The sequence below is a fragment of the Plasmodium malariae genome, assembly GCF_900090045.1.
Source record: "Plasmodium malariae genome assembly, chromosome: 7".
Taxonomy (NCBI): Eukaryota; Apicomplexa; class Aconoidasida; order Haemosporida; family Plasmodiidae; genus Plasmodium; species Plasmodium malariae.
This window is the reverse complement of record NC_041781.1, coordinates 887,377-906,177: the sequence shown is the minus strand read 5'-3', so window position 1 is coordinate 906,177 and position 18,801 is coordinate 887,377. Positions and strand designations below refer to the sequence as shown.

At 27.3% G+C, this 18,801-nt stretch overlaps 5 protein-coding genes across 5 annotated transcripts; 2 read left to right on the top strand and 3 right to left on the bottom strand.

Annotated features, from left to right (window-relative positions):
* Positions 1-1,242: 1,242 nt before the first annotated feature.
* GLTP (glycolipid transfer protein, putative) lies at positions 1,243-1,896 on the bottom strand (the record flags this gene model as incomplete). Its single annotated transcript, XM_029004012.1, has 1 exon — positions 1,243-1,896. The coding sequence occupies one exon, from the start codon at positions 1,894-1,896 to the stop codon at positions 1,243-1,245; it is 654 nt and encodes a 217-aa protein (XP_028860744.1).
* Positions 1,897-3,444: 1,548 nt separating this feature from the next.
* Positions 3,445-4,386, top strand: PmUG01_07027200 (conserved Plasmodium protein, unknown function; the record flags this gene model as incomplete). The annotated part of the gene is made up of 2 exons (XM_029004011.1): positions 3,445-3,544; positions 3,914-4,386. The coding sequence occupies 2 exons, from the start codon at positions 3,445-3,447 to the stop codon at positions 4,384-4,386; spliced, it is 573 nt and encodes a 190-aa protein (XP_028860743.1).
* A 922-nt stretch (positions 4,387-5,308) lies between these two features.
* On the bottom strand, positions 5,309-5,992 carry PmUG01_07027100 (conserved Plasmodium protein, unknown function; the record flags this gene model as incomplete). Its single annotated transcript, XM_029004009.1, has 1 exon — positions 5,309-5,992. The coding sequence occupies one exon, from the start codon at positions 5,990-5,992 to the stop codon at positions 5,309-5,311; it is 684 nt and encodes a 227-aa protein (XP_028860742.1).
* Positions 5,993-6,911: 919 nt separating this feature from the next.
* PmUG01_07027000 (conserved Plasmodium protein, unknown function) lies at positions 6,912-9,233 on the bottom strand (the record flags this gene model as incomplete). Its single annotated transcript, XM_029004008.1, has 1 exon — positions 6,912-9,233. The coding sequence occupies one exon, from the start codon at positions 9,231-9,233 to the stop codon at positions 6,912-6,914; it is 2,322 nt and encodes a 773-aa protein (XP_028860741.1).
* A 3,221-nt stretch (positions 9,234-12,454) lies between these two features.
* PFK9 (6-phosphofructokinase, putative) lies at positions 12,455-16,774 on the top strand (the record flags this gene model as incomplete). Its single annotated transcript, XM_029004007.1, has 1 exon — positions 12,455-16,774. The coding sequence occupies one exon, from the start codon at positions 12,455-12,457 to the stop codon at positions 16,772-16,774; it is 4,320 nt and encodes a 1,439-aa protein (XP_028860740.1).
* Positions 16,775-18,801: the final 2,027 nt, after the last annotated feature.

The window sequence follows — 18,801 nt, the reverse complement described above, 5'->3', positions numbered from 1 at the left end:
TATATATTTATAATTATATAATGTATAATGTCGCTTTTTACTATAATAATCCTTATACTTGTTTTTAATTAATTTTAAAGTAAATAGCCATTTTTTTTTTTTAAAGGAAAAACATATATTATAACGTTTTACGGTAAATTTTTTTTTTTTTTTTAAATGTTAAAATTTGTTCACGCTTTTTTTTTTTTTTTTTTTTTTTTCATTCAACAGTAAATAATACTAATTGTGACTACTTCAGAATAAGTTTTGATTATATATGAATTTTCTTTTATAAGATATATTAACTTTTATTTTTAGTTTAATAAAAATACAGTTCTTACAAAACGTTTTTTTGTAGGATTTTTTTTTTTTTTTTTTTTACGTATGTTCTCTGTCTCATTCTTTTCAGTTTTGTTTTAAAAAAATGGTTAAGCTGTATTATATTCATATATCTATATCTATCTATCTATATATATATATAATGTATATAAATAAACACGCATAATTGTACATTTGTGTGTGTTTTATTATGTATATATATAAATTAATATTTTTATTGTACTCTGTTGAGCACTTATATTAATCGTTTTATATATAGTTGAAGGTTTCGATTGTTAAGCAACCATCCCTCTTTTGAAAAGTTTTATTCTTTATTTATAGAGAACATAATAAGAGGGAAAAACGTTGGAAGAAGGTCATATATATATGTAACATCCTTTATTTTCAAGAATGTATAGTGTAACTTGTTGTTTATAAAAAGATAGCGATATTTTAAGAAACTTTTTTCTTATTTCGTGTTTTCGTAGCAACATTACACATGTGCATAGTACCTATTGTTTACACCTTATTTTAATTTAAAAAAAGGGAAAATATCGTTAACTGACAAAAAGTTATTTATATTTTTTATTTTGTTTTTCAAAACAAATAAGCGAGTATGCTTAAATACGCACAAACACATAAGCGTACATACATACAAGTGCATATCTGCACGGATATAGTCAAACGTATGTGTGCATGCATGTATATAATGGGTTTGTGTATATATATATATATATATATATATATATATATATATATATATATATATTTATATATATATATATGTTTATATATTTGTACATATTCCATTTGGCACATATGAGAAAAAGCATTAAACTCCTTATGCACAAAATATTTTTCTGTTTAATTAAAAATTCTGAGCAGGCAAGAAAAAAAAAATTGTGCGCATTCCGAATTAGCCACTTTGGCTTTTTCTTTTTTTTTTCAAATTTTTTCTGCAAAGTTACAGTTATTCCTTTCAATTATTTTAGAAATATCATCAATCAAAGGTTTTGCTATTGAAAGACATTTCTGTAGAACAAGTTTTGTTTGTTCATTTGATCCTAACTGGAGCCTTTCAGTTAAAACTTCTCTGGATGGTGATAGCTTGAGTGCTAACTTAACAATATTGCGTGTCATATAACCATGATAACTTTTTAATACTTCATCATATGCGTCCATTGCACATGCACTTAATTTGGAAGAGTAATTTGTAATATAACATTTTTCCAAGAAAATTACAATGAACTCTATAGTTCTTTTCATCCATAAAAAGTTTATTATTCCATTATTTAAATCACGTTTTAATTTATGTATACTTTGATACTTTTTTAAATTATAAGAATACATCATTGAAACGTATTTTGTTTCATTTGGAAAATTTTCAATGGCTTTTTGAACTTTTAAAGACGAATTTTTCAAGTCTTTTATTAACATGTCAGCTATAAAGCCATCTCCAAATATTTTCTTATATATCGGATAAATTGTATTGCATAAATCACATAATTTAAGTACTACAATTTCGTTTCCTTCCCTACATTCCAAAGACTTCTTTTCTATGTCTCTTATGAATGCAATACCTCCTACTACTTCAATCATTTTAGTTGATGTAAGGTGGAAGCCGAGCACCTTAAGCAAAAAAGGGAAAAAATGGAAAAATAATAAAATAAAAACGTGAAAAAATCAAAAAAAATCAAAAAAAATCAAAGCAAAATTAAGCAAAACAAAGTAAAACAAAACAGAACAAACAAAAAGTGTACAAAATTAACAGATGAACCTTCTAATTTAGCAATACACACTTAATGAACAAAAAAATTTTATTGCCAAAAGGTGTTAACATAGTCATAAATTACCCATGAAGTACTACATAAATAATGCATGAAAAGTTTTGCCCTAGACAGTGCATTTTAAATATTAACAAAAGAAAAAATAGAAGTTCCAAATATAACAAAAATAAGACTAGTATAAAATGAAATTTTTTTATTTTTTTTTTTAAAACTCAAATATTGCAACCTTCTCAAAATTTTGTGCTACAAAAAATTAGCCTTTAACGTCATGGTTATACTAATTATAAAAAAACAAAAAAAAAAATATATATACGCATATACGCATATACACATTTATATACGCAAATATATTTGTAAAATTACGTCTTTTCTTTTTGCTTAATTTACAGCACCACACTTATTGAACTTACAAACGCACGAAGGAATTTGTTGGGATGTTGAAAAATGCATATTCAAACATCCGCAGTAAAGAAAAAAAAAAAAAAAAAAAAAAAAATAAAATAAAATAAAATAAAACAAAACAAAACAAAACAAAATAATTGCTCTTCTTAAATGCACATTACAAAAACAAAAAAAGTTTCACCAAATGGTAAAGTGCGGAATAGCATACTTTTAAGCTTGCATTCATTTTCTCAATGAATAAAAAGAGCAGAAGAATAAATACAAAATTAGTCGAAATTTTTTTTAACAGTATATATTTTTTAAAAATTTCCATCCTAAAACTTTTTTATATATAAAATATTTTTCTAATTCTGTAAAATTTTTACCATATTGTATTTTTTCTCTTTTTCATCATTTCATTTTTAAGATTTACACCTTTTAATTTTTACCTTTTTGTTGACACTATATTTTTTTAATATAAAAATATGATAAAGGAAATAAATATATATACGCATATATATGTACATATAACAATCCTTTATGTAGTATTTGTTCGATATATTTTTTTTTTATTAGTATCCTCATTTGTGAATTAGAGGAAAGTAAAAAAAAAAAGATAGAAAAGAAAATAATAAAAATAGGCTACGTCACGTTCTCTATGCAGCAGTATATTTACCATACTTTTGTTATATATTCATTTTTTTTTAAAACACAATATATATAATAAGCGAATGTTATACGAGTTCATATAAAATGTCAGAGTGTACATAATTACAACAAATTTGGTAGATAATATTGAGAAAGCTACCTGCATAACTGCACATGAACCATGTTGTTCATACATTAGTCAGTGTACCCACATATATATATATATATATACGTATATATGCATATGTGTGTATATAGGCGCATTTTTCTGACAAATAGCGAATTGCTGTAATTTTTGATTTTTCATATTTTCTCATATCAACTTGAAATAATGATATTTAAAAGTGTTAAAAATTTATCAAACAAAGTTTGTGATGTTTTAGTTTCTTTTGGAGTGCGTCAAAATAAAACAACGTTTATATCTCACCCAGGTATACATAATAAGAAAAAAAAACAAAGGAAATAAAAATGTAAAAAGAAGAGGAGGAGAAGGAAGAAAAAAAATACATATATATGAACATGGTCTTTAAAAATGTACTCTTGGGCTATATTCAGTACATTTTTATGAGAAATAAAATTTTAAAACAGTTAAAAAATGACAAAGTTAGACGAACATTTTAATTGATGAACGAATGTTATATGTTCAGTAGCTATCACTTTTTCATTATTTTACTGTGCTATGAATTTTTCATTTTTCCCTTATTCTATCTCTATAAACTTTCCTTTCATTTTTCACATTAACCTGTCGCTATAATATTTCCTTTCACTTTTCGTTTCCCCGTCTTTTCTTTTTTCTAAAGGTGTTATGGCGGTATCACAGCTGCTTGAAATGAAGCTAATAACAAGACCAAGAGCCATATTAACCCAGGAGAATGTAAACGCTATGGTTGAATTCGACTACGAGCTAGCGAAAAAGGCACAAATAGCCGTTGACAACAATTTGCCGATTAATTTTTTCGATTTGGAGTATATAGACAGAGCTGAATATTTGGAACTACTACTTGAAGAGAAAAAAATTTTAGAAAAGGCAAGAGAAGAAGTGTTAAAAAGAGAAAAGGGTAACTACGCAACCCCAGAAATACTTAAAAAATATAAAAGGGTCGAAGTACCAAGGAAATGGAGGCAAGAATTAGAAATCGACGAGAAATTATTAAAGGAACAGCCAGGCCTAAAGGAAAATATAGAATTACAAAATATTATGCACAATTATATTCAAAATAAGTTCAAAAATAAAAATGTTGATGGGGGTCCAAAGAAACACATAAAAAATTGAGCCATATGAACATATACACATATATACATATACACACACATATACATATATATATATATATATGTACATGTGTGCGTATTAATTCATTTGATTTATTATTCCCAGGTGTACAATTTTTAAACACCTAACATTATCAGCAAATCTATATAATTTTTTTATATTTCATGCAAATCTTTTCTGAAAAACAATAACGTGCTTTATCCTCACTGCAAATATATTTTGCTCCATTTAGTCTTTTTCTGTTATCATTTTTTTCGTGCACATTTTCTTCTATGCGCGGGCATACACATGTATACGTACATACATATATGTATATATATATATATGGATAACCAATGCGTGTTTTTTTTTCGTTTAAAAATTGAGAAAAATAGTGATAAAAAGTTGTATAACTTTAATTAATTTAAAAAAATATATATTAAAAATAAAAGTATAAAATGTAAGATAAGTAATAAAAAAAGAAAAAATGGCAGTAAATAGAAGGAATATCCAAAATTGTACTCAGTCTTAAAGTACGGTAAAAAAATGGCGCACATAATTAGGGAGCAGGGAATTTAAAAGGTTCCAACAATTTACGCACAAAATTGATTAATATATATATATATATAAGAAATGTAAATATGTTCATAGAAGCATATATATAATTTTTTTTTTTTTTTTTTCTACTTATGTAAACTGATGTTAGCTCAGAAAATGGCGAAACGTGTATTACATTACAAAAAAAAATTATTTTTTTATTTCGTGCACATGCTGCTAAATATATTATTTTTATTTCATGTACATGCTGCTAAATATTTTTATTTCCTTAAATGTACGTGCTCTTAACCCACGTGAAAAGCTTACGCAGCTATAATGTGTGTATGCACAATGGGGAGGAAATATTTTTATACATAAATATTTATCAGGCTAAACAAAAGCTGTCTTATTCAAAATGCGCAATTTTTTTTTTTTTTTTTTGTTTCTCTTTTCTGTCTTCTACAATATTTTTAGCATATTCAAGGGGATTTTGCAAGTATTTACTTGAATAAATTATTTTGTCATATTCCTTCAGTACATCTTCTTTTGTTTCTATGTTATGTTTAATATATTTTTTTTTTTTTTTCGGATTATTTGTTGCTACACTTTTCATATCAGCCTCAATTTCTAAATTGTTAAAGTGTTCCTTAAACTTCTTGCTATTACTTGGTGTATTTATAAAAGAAAGATCCTTATTATTCCTTTTTTTGGCCGATGCTAACACTGTTTCATTAGCTTTAATAAACGCCTTATTTTTTACTAATTTTTCTAAAAGATTATTCTTTTTCAATTTAAAATTCAGCTTTTTTATTTTCTTTCTGTTAGCTGTTTTTCTTTTCTTTTCCTGAATATTTTCCTTTTCTTTTTTATATTTCTCTAGGTCTTCATTATGCTCTAAATGCTGATTATAAATTCGCATAAATTTTTCAGCAGCACTGTTTTTCTCAATGCAGCTATCCTCAAATCCTACCTCATCTACACCTCTTTCCTTTTTTAGCTCTTTTGTTTTTTCTTTAGCAGCTAGTTTTTTCGTCTCACAGTATGGATTACTAATTCGATATTTTTTCCTTTCCCTTGTTATTTTCATCATCCTAGTAACTTCTCAACCGGATAACGTTGACAAATTCCTGTGTTTGGTTCCTCTGTTATCCGTACCTGATCTATTCACTATATTGTATGCACATTAATACAAACATATACATGCCCGTACATATACATATATATATATATATAACGACTTTGCTTCTTTTTTTTTTTTAACTTATAGTACTAGGTATTTTTAATTATACGAAATGTAGAATGCAACTATAAAGCTTATCTACACTTATAGTGGTTTATACCTTTTCTTTTTTTTTTTTTTTTTTTTTAATCTAGCTCATTAATATAATCATAATAAAAATAATAGCAAAAAGTTGACAATATTAAAAAGATACAAAAAAAAATAAAATAAAAATGAAAATATAATAAACAAAAAAATAAAATAAAATAATATAAAATAAAATAATATAATATAAAATAAATGCACAATTTTAGCAGTTAAAATAACAAAAAAAGATACACTATTTTAACAGTTATGTATACAAAAAATAAAGATGCACTTTTTTAAAATTTTAAAAAAGGTATATTTATACAGGTATTATATACTAACCGGAACAAATAACATATAATTAGTAAGTTTGAAAATTTGATAGAAACAATATATTTTTTTAAATGTGATAGCATAGTGCGTGAACAAAAGGAATTATCATTTCATAGAATGAGTAAAACAAACAAACGTGAATGATAGCTTCTTTTAAATGTATACAAAAATAAAATGCAATAAAATAGGAAATAACGTGGAATAATAAAAAAAAAAAAAAAAAAAAAAAGGATGATAAAGTAATGAAAAATAAAAAAGTACACTGGATGAAAACAATATGATAAATAAAATAAACGGATAAATATATATATGTATATATAGATATATGCATATATATATCTTGAGGAAAGCGCTTTGGGAGCGAAAAAAATTACAGCCATGAGCTGGGCAAAGAATTTTCAATTTTTACAGGATCGTTACTGACTGGGTCAAAAAATTCTAGCTGATACAATTCTAAGCATAGGTTCGTACAGTTATTTCCAGTTTTCTTCTTTTCGAAATTGCGTTCGTCATAACTGTGCGTTTCGTAATTGTGTGTATCGTATTTTTGTTGCTCACCCGCCTGGTCGCTTTTTTCATGTATAAAATAGCTATTAATTTTGTTCGGTTTTGCTGTGCTGTTTGCTGTGCTGTTCGCTGTGCTGTTTACCAAGTATGACAAATCTTCATTCGGTATAGTGAAAGCATCCATGGGGGATTCACATGTACTTAGGATATGTTCCTTATATTTATTATCTCCATTTATTGCCCATTTATTTGTGCTCTTTTCATTAGTGCATTCGGCATATCTGTCGTCAAAAATGCTGAAGGAAGTGGTAAGAGGAGATAAGGATGTATACAGAGAAGAACAGTTGTCCTTTCCTTTTGCCATTCGTTCCACTCTTAAGATATGCTCGTTAATTATATCTCTCTTAAAGGTCGTCCTATCAAATATGTTATCGTTTATTATTGGTGTTTTTAATTCGCTAAATAGGTGCCTAATCAAATCGGGCCTAGGGTTATCTAAAAGAACAAAATCAATCAAATAAATATCAGCAAATTTTTGAAGATATAAACTTAAGTCATCTCCCTTTTTTAATAATAAATCTTTCCTCTTTTCTATATAAGTTTTATAATTTTCCATCTTATAAATTAATGAAATGGGTATAGAATCTTCTGTCATTTCTTTATCAAAGGTAAAAAAATTGCCTTCATTAAAAAAAAGAGATAATGGAAAATTTATTCTTCCGTCCTTTGACATGTATAAATTAGGAAAATTTAAATCGTTAATGTTGTTCAGAATGTTCGATTTATTTTTTCTTATATCAGCTGAGAGGCAACTATCATTGCACTCTTTCGTATTATGAGGAATTTTTCCCCGTTCGGGCAGCTGTACACCTGGAACGCTGCTTAAGTAGATCCCCCTAATCTTATCATATCCCCTATTAACACAGTTACCGTTATCGTAGTTACTATTGTCGTATGCACCATAACCATACCTATCTTTATCATTCCTATCTTTATCATAGCTATCTTTATCATAGCTATCTTTATCATAGTTACCATTATCGCTATTAACTCCTCCAGCAGGACTTGAGATACTATCATTTTTGAGAAGGGAGGTAAAAAAGCAGTTAAGACTTTTTATAGGGGGGCCTTTTTTTAAAAATGCCGATATATAATGGCAATCGTTATTATTGCTGTGGTTGTTACTAAATTGTTTACTCCGTCTGAACATTTGACCGGAGTTGTATTTTTCTTTCTTTCCTTGTTGCATCATCTGAGGATTCATCTTATTTTTTAATTTCTCAATTTTATGATCAATTAAATGATCATAATAACATGTGGAATATGTATTATCATCAAAAAAGTTATAAAAAGGGAAAATTCCACTTGCCTCTTTTTGTGCTTCCAACGAACTGATGTCTAATAACAATTCCTTTTTTCGATTTACGTTTTCTTCTTTATTTCTTTTTACATCATCAACCGTATTCTGAGCATATTCACCCTTGTGTAGGCTTCTATTACCTGCACAATTGTGTATAACTTCTGGAAAAAAAGATATTTGTTTATTTTTAACAAAAACGAATGGATCATTTATTAAACATCTATATTTCCGTATTAATTTATTTTCATTAATCATTTCAATAAATTTTTTATAAATATAATAATCTCGACAACATATTACTAATCCACTCATATATATGGGTAACTTATAGGGGAAATAATATATATCAGAATTGATACCATATTGTAACACAGAGTCAATGTAATATTTTTCTAGTAATGTGTTGTAAGGTTCTCCCTTGCTGCGAAAGTTTTCATTCAAGTTGAATTTTATGTCATTGTATAAATATAATGGATTGTTCGTAAACAGAAATGCATTTTTTTCAGCTTTACTTAAATTTTTTAATGCGTTAAGCACATGTATGTTAATGTAACCATTTTTGCCTAAAAATTGGTCTCGTTTTGTGGGTTTTATTTGTTGGAACTGAGCTTTTGGGTATACTTCCGAATGTACTTCCGACTGTACTTCCGATTGTACTTCCGACTGTACTTCCGACTGTACTTCCGACTGCACTTCCGACTGAAGTTGCGCTTTTTTGCTTTTTTTTTTTCTTGTTAAAGTCCAGTTTACAGGCTTGTTGATGACAAAAAATTTATCGTCCAACGTTCTGTAAATTAGTCTAATTTCCTTATTGAATTTTTTCATTAGAAAATTTGCAGAAGGATATGCCTCTTCCAAAACAGAACATTAAATGTGCAATGCGCTTTTATATGAAACTATGGGAAAAAAAAAGGGTATCCTTAATTTTATTCATTTTTCTTTTTTTTTTTTATTCATTTTTCTTTTTTTTTTTTCATTTTTTTTTTTTTTTTTATGTAATTTTTTTTTTTTTTTCATCTAAAAAAAAGCAATAATTCTGCATCAATTACGGGTCATAAAACTAGCAGTTTATTATATTATATAACGTGTTATATAGTGCATTTTTACAATGTATTTATTTTTCCCGAAGTTTTAATATGACTACAAAAGAAATATTTATTATGAAACAAAGGACTATTTTTTTTCTTTTTTATTTTATTATTAATATTGCATATGCATCTTAAACACCCAAGGTGCCTAAAGATTAATTTATTTAATAAAAAAAAAAATCTAAATGCGCCTTTATAATCTACTCACAAACGAAATATTATATAACACCCTGTTGACATATTTCGACAATCCGCAGAATATTCATAAGTCTTTATTTTTCAACTATACTTTTTTAAGCACGTATCTACAATTATATAAAATTTGACTACATAAAACGAAGTGTTAAATAACTTAATGACATCTTTATTTCCTTAATGTGAACAAGAAAAAATGGGAAAAAAAGAAAAAAAGGAAAAACTAAATATACACTCCACAGGTATTGTCCTCCTTCCTAATACCCTTACATTCCCTTCACCTTTAAAAAAGGAAATATTATTACGTATTTTTATCTTACGAAAACCAGTTTATTATCTTCGCAAGATCATCGACTTAAATCAGATTGACTTTCGATTATTTTACGTTTCCAATCTGCATGTATTATGAATTTATGCATGACTTGTACGCGTTATTATGTTTATATATATATATATATATATATATATATATATATATATATATATTTAAGTATACATACGTACACATATTGTGTACACCTCAAAAAAATATACACGAATCAGGTAAAAATTACTAAATCTTTCTGAGTTCTCCATACACATACTTTTTACATATGCCAAAAAAGGAAAAATAAAAAGGCAAAACTACAAAATAAGACTAGCCCATACCATTCTGAGGAACAAAAATATCGATATATACATATTTATACAAATAAAAAAGGAAAAAATAAAGGTAAATTTTTTAAAAAGTCCGCTTTATCATTTAAGTTTTCCTATAGTAACTTGCATTATTTAAAAAGGCCTATATATAAAAAATAGAATTTTTTTTTTTTTTCTGACCTTGCAAGCTAAATTTAGAAATTTTTATTTACTATTTTTTTTTTTTATATGAACAGTTTTTTTTTTTTATTTTATTTTTTTTAATATTTTTTTGGACATGTTGAGAATAATCAAGTTTAATACGCTAATAAATTATGCCATACTCAAAAATAAAAAGATGAAAATATAAATATAAATATAATAAATATAAATATAAATATAAATATATATATATATATATATATATATGCATAATCCCCTTGACAATAATAAATACATTTCTTGTCAAAAAAATAAATATGATTATTTTGATATATAAGTAACATGCTTATTAATAAACAGTATACACAAGTAACTATCACACAATGTAATTCTTCATTATTTTTGTACCTTTCATGTACATAATATACGTATTAATTAATGGCTTACACTTTTGCCCATTACTTGTATTTTCTTAATATCTTTTTACCTTTTTTTTTTTTTAATAAAAAAGCATAAGAAAACCCCTTAAATTATTATAGATAATTCTTTCTTCTTGTTTTCTTTATTTAGCATTTAAGCACATGTTGTCATGCGAATATTTTTATTTTTTCTAGATTCATGTTAATGTATAAGAATTTTATATCCCCTCTTTCCTTCCTTCACTACTTATATGTATATATATATATATATATACACTTTAAATATATATGTATTGTATATGTATCATGTATAGATGTATATATATACAAGTGTTTTTTTTTTTATTAATTATACCCACATATATTGGTATTTATTTCTATTTATATTTTACTATGCACTGTTTAGTGCTACGTCATATACGTAATATACCATTTATGCTATTTCTTTTTTTTTTTTTTAATATTCATTTAGATATTTTTTCCTATTAAATACTTAATTGCAAATTATTTGATGTATTCATGCTCCTATTCTTTGCTAAAATAATATCTATTAATTACGCATACGCATATTTTTACCTACATGTATATATGCACATGTATACAGTACATAAATAAATAGCACATGCATAAATATGTATATGCGTATATATATATATATATATTTATTCGTGTAATTGAAACACCACGCATATGTTAAACGCAATTTTTATTAAAGCGCAGTTAACCATATTAAAAAATATATTCCACATTTTTAAATACAGAACGAACTTTTTAAAAAAAATATGTAAACGTGTATACATTTATTTTTTTACAAGTACTGTTTTCAATTTATATTTCCTCTAACGTGCACTGTTTAAGATTATTGAAAAAAAATTTTCAGGTATTTATGCCATTGTCAAATTTAATTAAACGGCAAGTGAACAAATGTATATTATCTTGTTGGCAAATAAACGTGTAGATGAATAAGTGTATAAATGTGCAAGTAAATAAATGAACAAACGTTTGATCTTACAAGCCTACAAATTTATGATTTTCCTTTTTTTTTCAAGAAGCACCGAACATTGTTATTGTTTGAGAATAGATGTAATGTAATAATTTTTTTTTATTTTTCTATATTTTAAAAATAAAAAATAAAAAAAAATAAATAAATAGAAGTTCATTTTTCTATACACATACAATTTTTTTTCTTTTTAATTTTAAATACATTAGTATTATTAAGCAAAACTAGGTAAGTTGTTCACTAATTAGGATTAAGAATATGCGTAAATATAGAAATATATAGATATAGTAAGCAGTTATATATGCGTACGTGTAGATAATATATGTATGCAATATGCCCACAAGGAGCGTGTAATACACAATATTTGTACACACTTGAAAATTTTATAGCATTCACACACATATTATACCTACTTATACACATACACAAGTACATAATTACGTGTATACATACAAACGCATTTACGTACACACGCGTATACCCACGCGTATACTACCACACGGTTAAAGGAGCAGAAGCCGGGACCCCCTCAATCTAAACATTCACACGCGAAAGATGCAAAACATGAAGGTGGATACGGACGAATCGAAAAATCCATCGTCCGATTGTTTAGTAAAAACAATGTCCGTAATACTACGAGATAATGAATGTGAATATAATTTAGAAGAAAATGAAGCGCAACGAAATAGTGAGAAGGATCCACTGGACAAGCAGGATAATGAGATGATTAACTGTTTGATGCAAAAATTAACGTCGAAGAAATTTTTGGATGATAAGGAAACGAAGAGTTCTTTTTATTTAGTAGATAACGAGAATATGAAAATAAAAAAATTAAAAGAACATGGACATTCAGCATCATTGAATGATGATTTAAGTCCATTACAATACGAAAGAATTAAATACCAACCCAAATTACCTAAAGCGTTGTCATGTGAGTATCAAATTTTGGAAGAAATTCATGGAGATGATTTTATAAATAAAAAGGATTATGAAGATATTAAAAGATTTTTAAAAAATTTACATAATATGCCAATGATAAATGTGAAAGAAACAAATAATTATGAATTATTCAAAGGAGGAAATGTTTTGAAAATAGGTATTATCTTATCTGGTGGACCAGCCCCAGGAGGTCATAATGTTATATCAGGTATATATGATTATGCAAAAAGATATAATGAGCAATCTCAAGTTATAGGTTTTTTAGGAGGTATTGATGGATTATATAGTAAAAATTATGTAACTATAACTGATCCTATGATGGATCGATTTAGGAATTTAGGTGGTTTTAATATGCTCTGGTCAGGTAGAGGAAAAGTAAAGAATAAGGATGATTTGATAGCAATAGAAAATATTGTTCTAAAATTAAAATTAAATGGTTTAGTCATAATTGGAGGAGATGGATCCAACAGTAATGCAGCTTTAATAGCAGAATATTTCAGTGAAAGGAAAGTACCTATATCGATTATAGGAGTACCAAAAACAATTGATGGTGATTTGAAAAGTGAAGCTATTGAAATTAGTTTTGGTTTTGATACAGCAACAAAGACATATTCAGATGTAATAGGAAATTTATGTACAGATGTAAAAACTGGACATAATGTATATCATGTAATTAGAGTAATGGGTAGATCCGCATCACACGTTGTCTTAGAATGTGCATTACAGACGAGACCAAATATCGTTTTAATAGGGGAAGAGGTAGAAAATGAAAAATTATCACTTAAAGATATTGTAAAGAATATTGTTAGTATAATTATAAAAAGAAGATCTTTGAATAAAAATTATGGAGTTATTTTAATACCAGAAGGATTAATAGAATTTGTACCTGAAATGAAAGTATTAATAGGAGAGCTAAATGTTATATTAAAAGAAGGTCCATTTGATGCTTCTAAGTTAAAAAGTTCGAAAGAAGTGTGGGAATTTTTACCTACAATTATTAGAGATCAATTATTGATGGATAGAGAATCCACTGGTTATATTCAAGTAGGAAAAATTGCAACTGAAAGATTGATAATTGTACTAGTAGAATCAGAATTAGCTAAACTGAATGACAAAAACATGAATATACAATTTATGGCTCATTATTTAGGATATGAAGGTAGATGTGCTATACCATCCAATTTTGATTGTAATTATTGTTATGCTTTAGGATACAATGCATCATTATTAATTGATCATAAAAAAACAGGATATATGTCCATAATACAAAATTTAGAAGATTCTTATGACAATTGGATACCTGCTGCTATTCCCTTTTTAAGAATTATGCATGTGAATAAAGATAACACAGGGAAAGAATTCCCAGCAGTTAAGAGATATTTAGTGGATCTAAATAGTCCATTATTTAATGTGTTAAAAGAGGTTAGAAATTTATGGTCTCTTTATGATTTATATAGATCACCAGGTCCTATTCAATTTAATGGACATTTGAGTAATTCACGTTGTTATACGGTTAAGATACCAACCAAAGATTTATTGCTATGCCAGAATTCAGACGATTTACAGTTAATTATTGATTTAACCAATAAAGGTAACAATAATAATAGTGTCAATCTGTTGTATGGAGATGGAAATATTGCTATAGGTGGGAGTACAGATAATACCTGTGCAGTTGTTTCTAGTGCAGATGTAGGGATAGGTATTCAAAAGAAGGATAGCAATAACAGTAATAATGAAAATAGAAGAGGTAGTGGCTCAGGTGACGATATCAGTAGTGGTGCCTATGATGGTAACGTAAGCATGGGTGATATGGAAAAGAAGGAAGAAGGGGAGGAATATCACAAAATGGGGGGAAATATTAATGATATGAATAGAAGTGGTAGTAGTGGTAATAATAATCGAAGTGGTAGTAGTGGTAATAATAATCGAAGTGGTAGTATTAACGAAGGAGCATTTCGCTCGAGCAGTATGAAGAGAGAATCGTATGAATTGTACATTTCGAGTTACAAATCATTAGGTTGCATGTCCGAGTTGCAAACATCAAGACTGTACAACAAATTGGAATTACCAGAATTGTGTTCAGATTTAAAGGCAAAAGTTAGAGCAGGTAAACAATATATATCAAGTGATCCATATACACAAAAACAAATTTTATCCAACTATCCTCATATGTCATATGAAAATAAATTTCAAATACAAGAAATTTTTCATGATAAGTATGCAACTCCAATATCATTTGAAATAAAGATAGGAATAGTATTTTTATCTAGACAAGCACCTGGTGCAATGAATGTGTTATGTGGTCTTTACAAACGTTTGAAATTATTGAAAGGTGTATGTTTTGCATTTTACGGTTTATATGGTTTATTAAATAATAAATATTTAATAATAGATGATGATAATATAGCAAAACATCTAAATCAAGGAGGGTTAGAATTGACAGGAAATTCTCCTGAACATTCTTTATTCGATAAAGAAAACAGAAATAAAGTATGTGAAACAGTAACGAAATTACAATTAAATGGATTAGTTATGCCAGGTTCTAATGTGACTATAACAGAGGCAGCTTTATTATCAGAATATTTTTTAGAAAAGAAAATAAGGACATCTGTTGTTGGTATTCCATTAACAGGTTCTAATAATTTGATTCATGAATTAATAGAAACATGTGTTGGTTTTGATAGTAGTACTAAGGTGTACGCATCACTAATAGGAAATGTATTAACAGATGCAGTGAGTATGCCGAAATATTGGCATTTTATTCGTTTAATGGGTAGATCACCATCACATGAAGTATTAGAATGTGCTTTACAAACTCATCCAAATTTTGTTATAATATCTGAAGAATATGGAGCTGCTGATAAGACATTGTGGAGAGTAGTTCAAGACATTGCAGATGTAGTTTGTGCAAGAGCAGAAATAGGAAAAAATTATGGTACTGTGTTAATTCCGGATGCTCTACTTATGCATTTACCGCATATGAAAATTTTATTATCCGAAATTAGTGATATATTAAATGAAGCTTCTGAAAAAAGACAATTAGTACAAGCAAGAAATGAGTTGGTAAATTTGTCAAATGAACAAGATGGAAAACCATCTGTGTGGGTATCAAAATTAACACCATGGAGTTTAGCTTTAATAAAAACATTCCCACAATTTATTATAAAAGAATTATTACATGTTGATTTAAGATCTATGCGTTTTGAAAAATTAGAAACAGAACAATTATTACTACAAATGGTTAAGGAAGAATTACATCAAAGGAAACAAAAAGGTAAATATCATGGTGTTTTTATGGGTCTTACTCATTTTTTTGGTTATCAAGGTCGTTCTTCTTTACCATCTGAGTTTGATTGTAAATTGGCATATTGCTATGGTCATGCAGCTTCTATAGTTATAGAAAGTGGGTTAACAGGATATATCGTTTCGATAAGAGGTTTATGTGGTAATGTAAAAGATTGGAAATTATTTGCAATTCCATTTATTTCATTAATGAAAATATTACCAAGAGGGCAAGGAAGTAAATATTTGAAAAATGCATCAAAGGGAGATTTACCAGTTATACCTAGTGCTCCTGTAGATCTAAACGGGAAAGCTTATAGAAGCTTGAAAGTAGCTTTGCAAAAATGGCAAATGGAAGATCGCTTTTGTAATCCAGGACCTATACAATTTGAAGGAAACGCATCAAATTATTATAACAGAATTTTATTTGAAGAACAGTATGAATATTTTGAAATGCTTAGATATGTTGAATGTTATGCAAACATTTTAAAGGATACATGTCGTTTTGGAGTATCAGCAGACTATTTAAAAAATGTTTTTGTTCAGTTATGTGGCATGCTTGTGTTAGCTTACAAACCGAACGATATTTTATCCAACATGCCCTACATTGGTAGTATTGAGGATTACTACGACTGGGAAAATCAGACAACGAGAATGAACTGATTAGAAGGGTGATTAAAAATAATTAATATAACGAGCATATTCCTCATTTACCCTATAAAAGAATACTCGTAGTGGAACTTGTGCACAATGGATTAACTTATTTTCGACCCACTTATACACATCGATGCGCTCGGGTATGTGCACGTTCATACATATGGACATGCGCATATACATACACATACATTTTACATGTACGAGGGGAGGACCTAACCAGCAACATAAGGTGCACATTTACGCGTACATACTACTTATTTATGGAAGGCTGTAGAACAGAGGATACGAACTGTAAATGAACACAGCAATTTGTTTTATTTAAATTTGTTTTTTCTTTTTTTTTATTTTGCATGCATTTGCGCGTACATATTCGCGTATCCGTATTTATGCATACACGTATAAACTCATGTAGATGTATACTAGCCCGTGCACCAGAGTGGTAAATATATTTTTTCGTTTAAAAGTAATATAAAAAAAAAAAAAAAAAAAAAAGAACCAACGTATTCACCTATACATTTTGATTATTAATATATGCATGTGTGAATTACAGCGTTTAGGGGAAGAACTGTCTGTGTCTACGTAAAACATGGATTAATTAAATTTACGAATGCGGGTGTTATTGGAGTGTGTGTTTCCATTGGTTCGTATGTAAAAAATAATTTTTTGATCTTTACACTTACGCATATGATTACGCCCACGTTTACGCATACTTTTACGCATACCTTTATGCATACTTTTGTGCATACTTTTGTTCATACTTTTGTGCATACTTTTACGCATACTTTTATGCATACTTTTACCCGTACTTTTAATTTTTTTATTTTTTGAATGTTCCCTTTTTTATTATTTTCTGTTAATTTTTTAAGTTTAACACAAAACCTAATATGTATTCTTGGGTGATAGTATTTATTTTGAATTATACGAGTTTTATGATGTATTACTTTAGTGTTATGAAAACGTAATGAAGTACTGTATGATTTTATTAGTGTATATATGCATACGTGCATATATATATGTATATATGTACATATTTATATTTATTTATGAATGAATATGAGACTGTATGTCTGTGCGTGTGTATGTATGTGTATTTTTGTTTGAGTGTACCCTTTCAATTTTAGTGTTGCTTTGATGTTATTTAAAAGTACTGCATATATTCAATAATGAGAAAATGTAAATACATACGAACGAACAAATTTAACCTTTTCTATTTCGGTATATTTATGTAAATGGATTAATATATATTTTCCCCATACATTATGTATATGTATATTCTTCTTCTGGATATTGCGTAGCTCTAAAAGTACAATGCCAGATTGGAAATTTTGGTGGTTTTGTTCTTAATTCGTGCGCATTTAGTCCCACATGCACGTACTTATGTACATATTTTTATGCATACATATGTATATGCACAAATATATGTATGTATGTATCTATGTATCTATCTATCTATCTATCTATCTATCTATGTTTTCATTCCAATGTTCCAACTTTTTAAGCTCTTAAACACCTGTATATGTGCGAAATAATAAAAGCTACAGATGGCATTAAATCAGCATGCGTTTAAATAAATCTTAAGTCTTGCAATGGCAAAAAAAGCAAGTTTTTATGCATTTCTGCTGTTATAATTATGATAATTTTTTTTTTTCTTCATTTATTCAAAATAGTAAAGGTAAGTAATATGAATAAAAAATCGTTGTTACATCATTATCGCTATAGGAAAAAAAAAAAAAAAATTTTAATTATTGCGTGTTCCTGCGAAAAAGAAAATTTTAGCGTTTGGTGTGTTATTTTGTAAGTGCAGTAAGGTAGCACAAAACGGATTATTTTATAATAAGAAGAAGCTGTTCTTTACTTTTTTTTGATGTTTCACATAGTATGTCAAAGTTTTAGGAACATATTTATTAAAGTATCTTTAATTTTATTCTCTGCATGTTTCTTATTTTTTTCTCGTTTTCTTTTACTTTGTTACCTGTGTTTTGATTAATAGCACGGGTGGTTCTATCGAAAAAAAGCGTTTTGTAGATCTAGCT